Source organism: Halyomorpha halys, unplaced genomic scaffold (assembly GCF_000696795.3).
Source record: "Halyomorpha halys isolate HHAL.00 unplaced genomic scaffold, Hhal_1.1 Scaffold107.1, whole genome shotgun sequence".
Classification (NCBI taxonomy): domain Eukaryota; kingdom Metazoa; phylum Arthropoda; class Insecta; order Hemiptera; family Pentatomidae; genus Halyomorpha; species Halyomorpha halys.
This window is the reverse complement of record NW_027112128.1, coordinates 1,148,134-1,162,809: the sequence shown is the minus strand read 5'-3', so window position 1 is coordinate 1,162,809 and position 14,676 is coordinate 1,148,134. Positions and strand designations below refer to the sequence as shown.

Below are 14,676 nucleotides of genomic sequence, written 5' to 3'. Positions count from 1 at the left end.
TTTAAAATTAAAATAAGACTTGAAAATATTTATTATTGTTTGTATAGGTACACTGTTCCAAGAGGATGTACTGTTATTCAATGGATAACAGACTTCAGTAATAGAGTGAAACAGTTAGACACAATTTCACTGCTTGCATCGCAAAGAGGACCGTCTGAAATTAAGGTTATATTTTGATCTTTGCTTTATATATTATTAAAAAATATATGTAGGATGTATTGTTTATTCTTAAAATAATTCTTTTTAAAATTTAGAATACTCCAATCTGGTTGGGTGGTTTGATGAACCCTGAGGCTTATATCACCGCCACTAGGCAATGCATTGCACAGGCTAATAGTTGGTCTCTTGAAGAGTTAATCCTGGATGTTACTATACCTGAGCCATCATCTACCTCCCTTGCTACTGATGAATGCAGTTTTTCTGTTACTGGTATGTTATAATTATATTTATTATTATTACAGTTTTGGTTATATTTTTAATAATCCGTGACATCCTGTAAAAAATCTTTCAACCAGGTTCCTACAATTCAAATAAAATTGCTAAATAATTTAATATTGTGAGGCTAATTTATACCATTCATAAATAAAATCTAAGCTCTTTTAAACTATATAATTAGTTCAACAATGTGAAGAAGTACATCTTTCTGACACTAAAAATATTGTAGTGGTTTTGTTAATTAGTAGAGTATTTATTTTAGGTAATAGGCTTGTGTCTATTCTGTAGTCTTGTCTAGTCCTGTTGGACCTGTTATTATTAAACTCACTAATTTTTATACACTGATTCTTAGATAGAAAACTTTAAATTAAAGAAAACTTTTAAAGTAGTTTGAAGAGACATGAATGTTTTATAGATATATTTTTACAATTTTTTCAGTGATCCTCAAAAAAAGTCTAGTCATTGGGAGTTTTTATCTGGAAAGTTTCAGTATTTTGTAGTTCCATGTTTTTAAGGGTGATGAACACAAATTTATGAAAACCATGGATTATTTAAATCGCTTCTAATTTTCATTTTGTATTAAATCAAACAAGAGTACCAAAATGTAATGAAGAAAGATGGTGGCCAAAAGAATTAGCTTAAAATAAAATGTAGTTAATTTACTCTTGTCTAATTTAGTATAGGTCTATATATATATATATATATTTTTTTTTTTTTTTTTTCAGAAATGGATTTTTATATACAGGAAAATCACCATAAAAAATCAATTGTTTGAACTATTTTGTTTCTTTTTATTTTTTGGAAAAATTAAGATAGCAAATGCCAATATTTTGTTTTTTGTTAATTTATGAAACCCTTCCTGGTCATTTCTGACTTACAGGGGGAGGGTTATCTACAGGTAACTAACCTGATCTATCCATGTGAGGTAGGATCAAGTTAAGTAATTCCATTGGACCACCTCAAAAAGAAAATTTGACTCCCCAAGGCTGGATTTGAACCGGTGGCATTGCAAACACTATACAATTAAAGTTTACTCTTTAATTCCCTCAGCTATAAATGACCCCCAAATTCATATTCAGTACTATTGAAATGGAAGTACAAAATATCAAAAATTACAGGGTAAACCTCTTTTTTGTGCCACATCATTACCTGAGCTAAAATTGCCCATTTCTATGTTCAGACGATCTTGAAAATGATTGGTTAGGTTTAATTAAGTCTAGAAAGTAATTGATCTCAGTAAAGTCATTTTTTATTTCTAACCACTCCTTCGGCCTTTTATATCTCCATAATTAATATCAGATACTGGCTCTCATTCATATAATATTACAGACAGTTCAGTCCTATTACTGTAGCATATATTCATATATTTGTTTTAAGTAAAATTTACTTAAAACCAATATCTATCTTCTTCATTTAATAAAACTATTTCTATGTTAAAAATAATGTCTATTTTACTACATTTAAAGGACTCAAGTTGCAAGGTGCACAGTGCAGGAATAACCAATTGCTTCTCACATCAACAATTATGATGGATCTGCCAACAACATTACTCAGGTGGCACCGGTTAGTAATCACTATTCCGTACTTTTTTTACTTTAAGTTTAGTTGTTTGTTAATATTAAAACATATTTAAAATATTTCAATTAATTCTAACGATTTAAATCATAAAATATGCTACGAGAACTGTAGGTGCCAATACTTCCTATTAGCAAATCAAATGACTAAATGAACAAAAAACAATTTGTTCTGAACACATGATCTAAAATTTTTAATTTTTTTTATGTTTACATAAGGTGAGTTTTTTACTGTAAATAGTTGTAGGTATACTCTTAAGAAAACAGTTTACAAGTGTAAAGACCTAATAGATATCACTGGAAGTAGAGGGGGGAGCTCTCCAAATATTGGAATGTCACATCGTACTTACAGGTATAAATGTTCCCCCTCCTCTAAGGACTGCGCAGTCTCAATCATTCAAAATTGGTTTGAATTTCCCGACTGTACTTGTAAGTAACCCAAGTCAAAAATTAAAGGAAAATTAAAATAATTTGTATATTTCTGATAAGAACAAACTCCTAAATGCATTTACACTTGTAAGTAACCCAAGTCAAAAATGACAGAAATATTATGGTAATTTTATATTTGTATTTTTGACAAGAACTCTTAAAGGCGTTTACACTTGCGAGTTTCACTCTCAGTCTAAAATGACAGGAATATTAAAACATGTGTATACTTTTGATGAGTACTCTTAAAGGCATTTACTCTTGTGAGTTTCACTCTTAGTAAAAAATGACAGAAATATTATGTACACTTATTAAAATAATATGTACACTTTTGACGAGTACTCTTAACGGTATTTACTCTTGGAAGTTTCACTCTTAGTCAAAAACGACTGGAATATTAAAACATATGTATACTTGTGACGGGTACTCTTAAAGGCTTTAACATCTGTGTGTTTTACTCTCATTTATCACTGAGAGAGTAAAATCTGATTTAGCATATGCACTAGTAAATATGAGCATCTCCAGTTAGAAAATAAAAATAAAATCAGCAGAGATGACATATCAATACAAAGCATGCCTAGTCAAAATTAATTATCATTTATAAAATATAATGTATGAATAAAATATTTGGCAGTTATCATATTAGATCGCACTAATATATGATATTTTCTGGGGGGGTTACACTGAATTATTTTCTCCTTTCTCACTTCAGCCTTTTATTTTTTAATGATTTTATATTTATAAAATATTCCTTCCGACGTTTCTGACTGTCTGTCCACCTTCAAGTGTTGATTCTTTTTTCATTACTGTTTTATCTTGGGTTTATTTCTTTTTCCTTATTTAACTTTTGATGATATGACAATAGTTGATCGTTGATATTATATGAGGAGAAGATGGTGATATATACTATCAACATTTCAGTCAGAATTTGATACCTTCATATGGACTAAGAACAAAAAAAACAACATAAATAAAAATCGTAATCAATAAAATAAATACAGATTACAGAAAATTACAGATAATATGGATAAACAAATAGTGTTGGAAGAAAATGTATAGTCTAAATGTTTTAAGAAGATAAAAATTATTTGGAAGTAAGTAATAATAAATTATGAAAGAGGAAAGAAAAAGAAAAAGATAATGATATAGATATGAAAGTCTAGTTAGTAGATTCATGTACAAAATGAAAATTATTTAAAATTAAAGATATGAAAAAAAGTGAGACAGAAAATTTATATTTATTTAATTAAAAATATAAGTAAAATAACAGAATCAAAGAAGTAGAATATAAACCCAAAAGGAGTAAGTATCACACATGGCACAAAATAAAGTAAATAAATAAATGTTCATGATGAAAATTAAAGTTCTGAAAAAGTATGAAAGAAAAGGTAATTAGTTAACTATCAAAATAAAATAACAGAACTAAAGATTGCAATTGTTTTTTTTTTTTTTTGCAATATGTATATCATCAATATCCTTAAATTGTTATTAGTTGGTCTCATTGTGTACTTTCTAATCACAATTTTATCATATTTTAAACCTTTAAAAGCAGGTATTGTTAATGATGCATTTTTCATTTTTACATAATATTTATACACTTACCTTCTAACTTGAATCAAATTAGTACCTTTTAACTGTAATACCACAAGAAGAATTACAGTTGAAAGTTTGGTACTAGTTTAAGTATTTCCTAATAAAATTTGGGTAGAAATATAATTAATAAATAAAATTACATTTGATATGTGTTGTTCTTCTATTTTATCATGGATTATTTACTTATAATGTATATTTAGCATTTATTTCATGTAGTTGTTATTTGAATACTTATATCATCAATTGTTAATAGGGCTGGCGGAGAGGGAGACTCTGGAAAGCTGTCTTTACCCGTATACCTTAACTCAACACGTAGCGAGCTTCTTTTCACAGTTGACTTGAACATTGCACCCGGTCAAGAACCACATAGCTTCTATGAGAGGGGAGTAGCTCTCCTCACATCTACAGCGCTCAACTAGTGCTAGATCATATCTCTCTTTATATTCTGTATATATTTATTTCCTTTTTCCTCTTTCCCCTTTATCCTACCCTTTTCTACCCTTGATTATTTTTAACTTAATTGCTGGCTGTTAGTACCTACTTATCTGTATTAGTTTTTAAAAAATGATATAAAAGTTTAGAAGAAAAAAAAAAAGAGAGAAAAGTATGTTTATATGGAAACATTGGATTACTTAAGGGTTCAAAACCACCTCTATGTAATTATTTTGGTTATTTACTAATATTATTACTACATTATATTTATGAAATATGTTCTCTGTATATATTTATATTTAGATATAAATTTTAATGAAGAGCAGTAAGTGTTTTAAAGAACCAATGTGTTACTTCATACGCTTATTTTATATTTTCTTATGTAATCATGTTAATAGTGCTTGTCTATGCATTTTTATTATTTATTGTATCTAATTATTTCTCGAATCGGCACCAACATAATGGTTATTTTTTATTATTTAAATTCTTATATTTATAAAAGCGGAATTAATTTTATTTTAGTGTTAAAACAGTAAGCCTGTGAATTATAAAATGGAGAAAAAAAAGAAGAAAAAAAATTAAAACGATGGAAGGAAAATATAATTGGCCTCAAATTATAAAGTTGTTTTTATTTCTGATTTTATATTATAAGTTTCACAAGTTACCACCCAACCATTATCCTTCCTTCTTTTATTCTCTTTAAAGTTCGTTTATTGAAATACTTCTTATTCAATTTAATGATCTAATAATTAATAAAATCAGCCGACCCTATGTTAGATTAAGATCACACACAAAACCTATGCTATCATCCAATGTCTAGAATTCTGCTCATAGCTTCTTCAGTTTGTCTAAATAAATTGGAAGATGAAATAGAAAACTGGGTTATAATTGCTATTAAAAGTTGCAATAACTTCTTTGGTCATATATTTTTTTTTTTTTTATAGGCAGTGGTTGCTGATTTTGTAATTTATCTGATTCATGGATCTCTTATGACTTTCTGAAAACAGGAGGACCAATCTGGATTGGAACGTGGGGAAGAATGTTCGCCATGTTGCTCCTTTCAGACACACAACCCGTTGTTCATTCCACTCTTCTATGGAATCCTCCCTGAGCATCTTTCATTGCTTAGAGGTTGCAACAATTCTCTGCTGGAGTCCCTTCAGGTGGGTTTTCAGGCCCTGCCATTTTGTTCTTTGTACTTGAGGTTGTCCTCCTTGAGGATGAGGATAGGCTTATCGCTTTTGCCAACACCTGCACTGCCTAATACGGCATCATCCTATACATCTTTGTAACTTTAAGCAGCACCATTCTCCTCTTCCGACTTGAAATTTGAGCTTCATCCAGGGAGTGGTTTACTGAGGATACCCAAGACTACACCTTTATATATGGTCATCATGGCAGTGTACCTGAGGTCCCAGAACGTATCCTCTATCCTACATAGTCTTGGGCTGATCAAGCAAAGTTTATGTTGGTTATCTTTTCTGCTGCCCTCTTAAAAAGTTGTATTGTAGTTTGGATTTGATTCTCATCGGGTCTTGGTTAACTAGCACAAGCAGATAGTCTTTTTACGGAATTTCCAACTCCATCACAAGAGCACCATAACCGTGTGTTGTGGCAAAAAAGTGCCATAATTTCAAACCTAATTAAAATATCCAACTTTCTTTTCCACCTAGCTATGTACAAGAATGGATGTATTATGACCTGTTATGATTAACCAAGCTAAAATAATCAGCTTTTTTCCCTAGTTATAGGCATTAGGAAAAGAGGAAACTCAATTTAGAGAACTTTTGATTCTTTGCTATCATTATCATTTTTCAATGATGAACTATTTTAGAACAAAAATTCCAAGAAGGAATACACTAATACTATGCAGTAATAATGTTAATTTCCAAAACTACATTAAAAATATTGATGAAAAACTTTTCAATGGAATCAGAAGCTTGTATTTGAGGTGGTTGTTAGATAGTCTGACTCCAATTATAATGTGAGGTGCTCTACAGTAGAAGGCCTGGATGATGTGTGATCATACAGGTTAAGTAGCTTTTAAGGAGATGAATGGACAGGATAAGTCTTATGGGGTGCTAGCTGTAGAATAGAAATTTCACTCTGAAGGGTACTAGTCTGCAGATGCGAAGGGGAATGGAAGTACTGATTGGATACCAGCTGCAGGTCCTTGCAGGAAGGTAACTATGTTCTGCAGGCATAAAGGGAATGTAGGTCCTGATAAAGGTTAGGTCTTTAGGATAGGATTAAAGGTGTAGGAAGGAGAAGATGGCCAGAATTAGAGTGAAATAAGACTCCTCAGATCATCATAGAAAGGTTGGTGGAATTTGCTGAATCTGCTCATTTCCTTTTTTTTTTTTTTTTTTTTTTCCAATCTGACGTAACATATATAACATACATATACATTACCAGAACGTACGATAGCAATTCCAAATTAAAATCCGGTTTATTATTTAGGTTATTAAAAAATTTATTGAAACGTTTTTTTTTTTTTTTTTTTTTTTTCAAATCCCACTAAAACAGAAATAAAAGTGAACTAATAAGTGCATTACTGTGAAAAAGAAAGGTAATTCGTGTTGGGTCTTACCTTTTACTACCTTTGGTATTTTAAGGTTACCTGTTATGTTTAATGTTATATATGAGCTATCCATTCTAAAAAGGAGCTATTTTAAGTCCGGAGGTGAGGGGCCTCCTCGTGTTGTATCGCATATAAGATAAAAAAAAAACATTAATTAATAAAGACGATAGATAATGGTGAAATAATAAGAAAAACAGGCAGAAGTTGAAAGAGAAGTGTGGGGGAGGGGGATGGGGTGCATCAGTAGATGGAGTTATGAGGTGATGTTAATAGGGTTTTTGGAACCTTTCCTGCCCTGCCACCTCGCAGGAAGGGGGGATGGAGTGAGAGACTGGAATACTGGATTGAAGGAAGCAGGGAGACTCAAAGAATTTAATGTATCTCCATGTGATCTGTTGTACAGTTTCTAGCTATAGTTCGTTATGAATGTGTATCATGTTACGTCTTTCCAGAGATGTCCCTCAACATATCTTCTGTAGTGTACTGTTTTGTGACATATCTGTTGTAGTGATTTCAGGGCTGTTGGGTAAAGATAGTGTAATAGTGGTGCGCCGTGTAGAAGTGATGGTCGTAGTATTACTTTGTAGATGAGTAATTTGAGTCTGAGTGACAGCCTTGGTGCGTAGATGAGGTGTTTGAGTTGGTATGATGTTGATTTGACGATTTGTATTCTGTTCTGTATGTGTGCAGTGAAAGATAGATGTGTTTCTAGTTTAATGCCTAGGTAAGTGAGATGTTTCGTATTGTCTGTTCGTTGAGTTTAGGTGCTCTGTAGGGAGTTTTCTTGTATGAGAAGGTGATGGCGTCTGTTTTTTGTGGACATGTGAATGTTTATGTCTCGTAGTTTGTTAGCGATGAGTTGGGCCGCTGCGGCGGCCTGGTCCATGGCCTTGTCTGCATTCATGCTTGCCGAGTATATGGCAATGTCATCAGCATATGCAGATAGTTGGATTAGTGTGGAGTGGGATACAGAGTCAAATGGCTGTGTACAGTCTAGTGAGATCATGGCTGTGGCAAGGTTCCTATTTAGGTTGTTTGCTGCATCGCTTTGCAGTTTGGCCACATTGTGGTAGCAGCTCACACCACGCGAGAACCCGGTTTGTTCCGGGGGGATGACGTCGTGTGTGTCGCAGTGTTTGCGTATGTGTATGAGGACTAGCTTCTCATAAATTTTTGAGATATTATTGAGGAGACTGATGGGCCGGTAGTCTACCGGATCCGCTCCTCGTTTTCTGGGCTTGAGGAGTGGAATGACGATAGCATGTTTCCACTCCGTTGGGAAATATCTGAGGCGAGAGCATGAGTTATATATGTTGAGGAGAAACATTTGGGCTTTTCTGGGAAGCTGTTTGAGTAGGACATACGATATGTTGTCCTTTCCTGTGGACTTGTTTCCCTTTGTTTTCCTCAGTGTTGTAGTCAGGTCTTTATAGGTTGAGAAAATGGTGTTTTGGATCTGGGGTTGGTGGTGGTATACGGAGACGGTGCGTGCATTGTCACGTTGTAGGTAGTAGTCGGAGAGAACGTATGCCTGATCTGCGGGTGTGAGGAGCTCATCGCCTCGATGGAGTTTAACCGATTTCGATTTGGTGTTGTGACTTCGGACTAGTTTCCAGAAGTTTTTGGGATCGTAGTGAGCGGCGTAGTTGTTCATACCATAGAGACGTTTTCCACTGCGACATAAGGGATGTTATTTGTCTTGTGAGGCTGTTTATGATCGGTCTGTAGGTCTGGTCTTTAGTCCTGTACCAGCAGTTTTTGATGTTATTGCGTTGTTTTATGAGAGTGTGTATGTGTTGGGGTGGTGTGCGTATGTGTATTGGTGTGGGTGTGAATGTGGGTCATACTTATGTGTTGTGATGAGTTGAGTGTTAAAATGTTGGGTATGTTGTTGTATACGTGTGTTTTGTAGAGTTTCCAGTCGGCTTGTCGAAAGTTGTATTTGATGTCTGTAGGTGGGGTTGGTGTTGTGTGTTTGCCTAACTGATAGAGTACTGGTAGGTGATCATTGTCACTAGAATCTAGTGTAGTGCAGTTAGTGAATCTGTGTGGTTGTTGCGTGAGAAGTAGGTCAAGTGTAGAGTGTATGAGGGGTTTGATGTTTGTCTGTAGGTGTGTGCATCGGGGTGTATTATTGTGTATTTTGTTTTAGTCAGGTAGTTTCCTAGTGCATTGCCTTTTGCGCAGTTCCATGAGTGGTGTTTAGCGTTTAGGTCACCTAGTATGATGTGTTGTCTGTCGTTCTCGATGTCACAGAGAAAGGTCTTGAGTGTGGCTGGCACTGGGGCTGCGGTAGACGCGGGTGATTTTGTAGGGGTGTTCTAATCTTACTTATATTGTAATGGCTGTGTATTTGTTGTCGTGAAGTGTGGAACCGTTGACGAGTCTGGATGGGACGTCATGACGCAACAGTAGTGCGACGCCGCCGTGTATGGGAGAGTCAAGTCTGTAAGTAGTGTACCCGCGGAAGTATGTCTGTGTTGTTGCTGAGTCTTGTGTCCATAAGTACGACTATGGATGGCCTACGAGAGGCCAGAAGGGCTTCTAGCTCAAGTTTGCGTTTCATGAGCCCTGTTATGTTATAATTAATTATGCAATGTCTAACCATTGATTCTTGGGAGTGTGTTTTGAAGCACGAGGTTAAGTGTGCTCATCAATGTAGTGAACATAGTTTTCATGTCCTGGAACATTGGCATGAGGTAGGAAACCCAGGCCGGTTCCGAAGACGGTGGTTGGGTGGTTGGTGGAGGAGGGCCGTGTATAATTCTGTCCGCATAAGAGGAGGGGTCTGATTTTTTTTGTTGAGATTGAGGAGCCTCTTGGGTATTTATGGTGGAGGGCCTAATGGTTTCCCTCTTGGCTTGCAAGGTTTTGATCTTGTCAGCCCTTTTTGTACATTTTGTATATGAGGATACATGATCCTCGTTACAGTGAATGCATTTTGGTGGGGTGTTTCTCATTTCCTGTTATAAGAGATTACCATTTTACCAGTAGTTCTAGGATAATGATTCTGCTAAGAATGTAAAATCTATGAGTGGCACAACCTGTAAGAAATTACTGTGATTCAATATATTCTTTTATTTATTAATACATTTACAATTATAATTATACTGACATGGCTTATGCACAAAATTATTAAATCATTAACTCTCCAATCAATAAATAAACACCACAAAACAATCGAACAGACATGGGTAGTACTCCCTGGCGTGAAGCGTTGAAGATCTTAGTTCTAGCGGGAAGCGATAAAGGTGTTAGTTCTGGTGGTCCCTCATAGGTAACGTCGCTACACTTGCAAAAAGCAAGAGTAAAAATCTCCTGGATTTTTAAATTAATCATTATTTATGTCTTGGTTATGTTTATTTTCACGAAAAACTTACTATTAAGAGTGCTTTAATAATTATTACGAATGAAAAATAAAATGAAAAAGAAATAATCCTCTAAAATGTAAGTGCTTCTGTAAATTTCAAATAATCGTTTGTCACTAACGCAAATCCTATATCAGTGACCGGACTTTCCCAGTCCGGATCAAAACTAAAATTTCCACCCCAAGCTCGTTACTTGTGGTGTTCCCCAGGGGTCGGTCCTTGCGCCAGTTTTAATCAACATGTATACTGCCCACATAGTCGGGATAAAATTTGACGGTGTTCAAATGTCTGCATATGCTGATTACATAGCCATATACTAGGCGAGAATGAGTGCAGACAAGGCCATGGACCAGGCCGCAGCAGCAGCCCAACTCTTCACTAACTAACTACGAGACATAAACATACACATCAACCTACAAAAAAACGGACGCCATCACATTCTCATACAAGAAAACTCCTAACAGAGCACCAAAACTTAACGAACAGACAATAAAAACCAAGAGACATCTCACATACCTTGCCATGAAACTGGAATCACACCTCTCATTCACAGCACACATACAAAACAGAATACAGATTGTCAAGGCTACATCATATCAACTCAAAAACCTCATCTATACACCAGGGTTGTAACTCAGACTCAAGCTACTCATTTACAAACTAATACTACGACTCTCACTCCTACACGGAGCATCACTACTACATGTTCTATACCCAACAGCTCTGAAATCACTACAACAATACCAGAACAGAACATGTGCAGAGAAATATCTCTAGAAAGACGTAACATGACGTACATTCATAACGAACTACAGCTGGAAACTGTACAATACATCACACGGAGACATCAAATTTTGTGACAGTCTCCCTGATTCCTTCAATACAGTTTTCCGAACAACTACCCCATCCCCCTTTCTGCGAGGTGGCAGGGCAGGAAACGTTCCAAAAACCCTATCAACATTACCCTACAACTCCTTTCTTCTCTTGAACCCTCCCCCCCCCCTCCTCCCATAATATTTTTTCGACTTGACTGGTTTTTTTTTTATTATTTAATGTTATCTTTCGTCTATAAATATTAACTGTTCTATTTTCTCTTCTCTGCTCAATCAACACGAGGAGGCCCCTCGCCTCCATATATTTCTAGTAGAATTCATATGAACGGACACATCAAAACAATAGATAAGTATTTCACTGTACACCTTCAAGTACCAATGGTAGAAAAAGGTAGTAATCAATATGAATTATGTAACCCCACACGTAATGAAACCTACTAATTTCATGTTTTTTTCTTTTTTAGAGGGGAAAAAAGGGCACTGGCGTAAAAGCCTCGGACCACCACTCCCTTCATCGGACCTTTCACCTTAAAATGACAAAAGGCAATCCAAGGAATTCTCCCTCCTATTTTTCAGTTACATATATAACTATACCTCATTATATGTGTGTATAATTTTACGCTATTTTTATTTTTAGGGGGGTAAGAAAAAAAAAATGATCGTTTACAAAATATTTCTGCAGGACAGAGATAGCAATTAAAAAACGGCAGACTAACATTTTGTTTGATTCATAAGATAGTACTTTTATCATTAAACAAAAATTCATAATCTTTAGATAAGTGCTTTTTTTAGTTCCAAAATGGATGTTTTAGAAAAAGTTTCTGCTGGCCTTGAGGTAGCCTTTGCTTTAAATACACGTAATTTGATTCAGAAGATGGTTGGTCTAGTATTATTTAAAAAAAAATTAATCCTCTTCAAATAAATACTTTTTCTCAGGTCTAGTGTTTAAGATTCATTTATTTATTTATAAAAATTATTCTTCGCTTTTAACACTGGCTGTTGTGAGATCATTAATGGAATAAAAGGTGTCTGTTACACTGTATTGGAAATATCTTCATATGAAATTCAGGTAATGTTTAATAAGAACTTGATGGGTTTTTATATTTCATTCTTTTGTAGGTTTATTTGTTTAGAATATATTTATTATTGTTAATCCAAAAATAAGATGGGACTTATGATGATCAGCCTTTACGATGGTGTAGAAAGTCTACTGAATACCTTCCTCGATTCTTATTTCTGATCTTATAAACAAGTAATCCTGGAAAAGGCAAAGCTTTATAAATTATTTTCATCAAAAGCCGTTTTATGTCAATAGTGCGACCACTAGCAGCGCTGCCCAAATATGTTGGATTGCTACTATACTATGGTAAGCAGAAAAGTAATACTGTAAGACAATTTTAATACTTTTTCTTTTTTTATATTCTATTTATTTTATATATATATTTTTTTATATTATTATATGTATGTTATTTTTCATTTAGTTTATTGTAATTATCCTATTAAACTTCGTCCGATCAATGGAGGTGATGGTGCAAATCCTTAGGGAATCCAGAATATTACCATCGGACCTTTCGCGATGAATTTATTCTCGCTGTAGTTTTTCTTTTAGTAAATGGGTAAAGTTTCTGATAATTCCTTCTTTTCCCTTCCATACTTCATCTGCCAGATCGATGTCATTGTTTCTAAATCGTACAGTTGGATCCAAAACCAGAGCTTTCCTTCAGGCCTTTGTGAACACTACGATATCAATATATCTTGCGGATCCGTCGGCGTCGATGTAATGTAATAAGCCTCTTTGTAAGAGGTGAAGTATTATTCTCATAAGAAAACTCATCAGCACATAATTGATTCTATGATGCCAGCGTGTTATGAGAAGGGAGATGTTGCGAGCATTTTCACCGTACACATCTTGATATTTATTTCTGTCAACTCAGCAGTTGTACGAAAGATATTCTTCAATATAGAAGGCTCCCATATTTTAAGAGTTGTGGAGTCCCGTCATTGTCAAACATGGGACTATTTATATGGATCAAATTATGTCACTATAATTCTCCATCAACCAAATGCTGAAAAAAATGAGAATGATGGGTAATACCGTCATTAGGGTCGAAAGTGAAAAAGTACCAATTAGTTTTACATATTAATAGCTGAATTTCGCCACAGAATGACTGTCTTTCTTGGATATCAAATAGATTTATTTTTTATAATTGAAGGGATAAGTGGATGAAGGGGCTATATAACATATTTTGAATCTTTAGAGTGGATGGAGGGGGTAGGACCCTATCTAGCTAGTGTGAGGTACTCTAACCTCAAAAATCTATATTTAACTGAGATACCTAGAAGTATAAGAGGCTATAATTCTCCAAATTTAACAAGCTCCAACAAAAAAAAATTGAACCTTCTTTTCTTAAAACTTACCATTTATACCATAATTCCTTCATCCACTTACTCCTTTAATTAGTTCATGGCCTTTGAATTATTCTCCGTTGTTATCACAAAGCAAATGTTCCTTCGATGCTCAAGGATATCTTTAAGAATCTTTGGACCGGGAACATTAGACCAATCCTATTTCCGCTGAAAAGCAACCTGCTGGGTAAGGCACAGAACAAATATCTCTAGTTTTTTTTTATTTCTTGAGTCAGCGAAAGTCGGCAGCAGTGTCTAAATTAGCATATAATAAGTTAATAATATTGTCAATACATAAGAAAATATATATATCTATATATTTATTTATAGAATATTTATAGGATTGCAAAATTTTAGCCATTATGGTGACGAGCATTGTCCAGAAGAGCCGTTTCCGGAAATTTTCTTGATTATCCATACATGGACTGCCGTTTTCAAAGAACAGTAAAAAGTTATAGAAGCGAATCTAGAATTTTGCTGTAAGTATTCCAGGCGCTGATTCTATAATTCTTTATAACTTTAAGCATTTATTTTATTACACTTTTATCTCAAACTCATAGAAAAAAGGCCCATGAAATTTGTGTAATTCTTCATCTAGAAACATAAACAAAATATCAATGTCTTTGTGTAGGGGTGAAAAGGAAAAACGTTTCTTATGGTTTGATTCATTGCCCATATCTTCCGAAAACTACATCGCCAAATCATTCATTATTGTAACTATTTCTGTCTAATTTTCAATAGTCAAAACTACAGTTAAATGAAATATTTAGTTATTAGAATAATGCAAGTCGTAATATCGAGATAAATATTTCATTTTTGTTGTTCGCCGGTACTGAAACCAACTCAAACAAAATAATCACAATCTTCTAAAATTAGTTTAAAAAGACCTCATCAGAATAATAAGTGCAATAATTATACATATGTTTGTATATATTTAAAGTAAATTATCATTCACAATAATTACCATAATAACATTTTAATTAAACAGTTCCTAGTAACAATAGTCGTTCTTCTTTTGCTATTATAAC

The 14,676-nt window shown here is 34.0% G+C and overlaps 1 protein-coding gene across 1 annotated transcript in view; it reads left to right on the top strand.

Annotated features, from left to right (window-relative positions):
- The window catches only part of Dhc64C (dynein heavy chain, cytoplasmic), a gene marked incomplete in the record, with an annotated part of 92,178 nt that extends 87,579 nt beyond the window's left edge, over positions 1–4,599 (top strand). The window contains 4 exon segments of the mRNA XM_067050149.1: positions 48–165; positions 255–429; positions 1,902–1,998; positions 4,282–4,599. Of these exon segments, the coding sequence (XP_066906250.1) occupies positions 48–165; positions 255–429; positions 1,902–1,998; positions 4,282–4,447 (556 nt within the window).
- Positions 4,600–14,676: the final 10,077 nt, after the last annotated feature.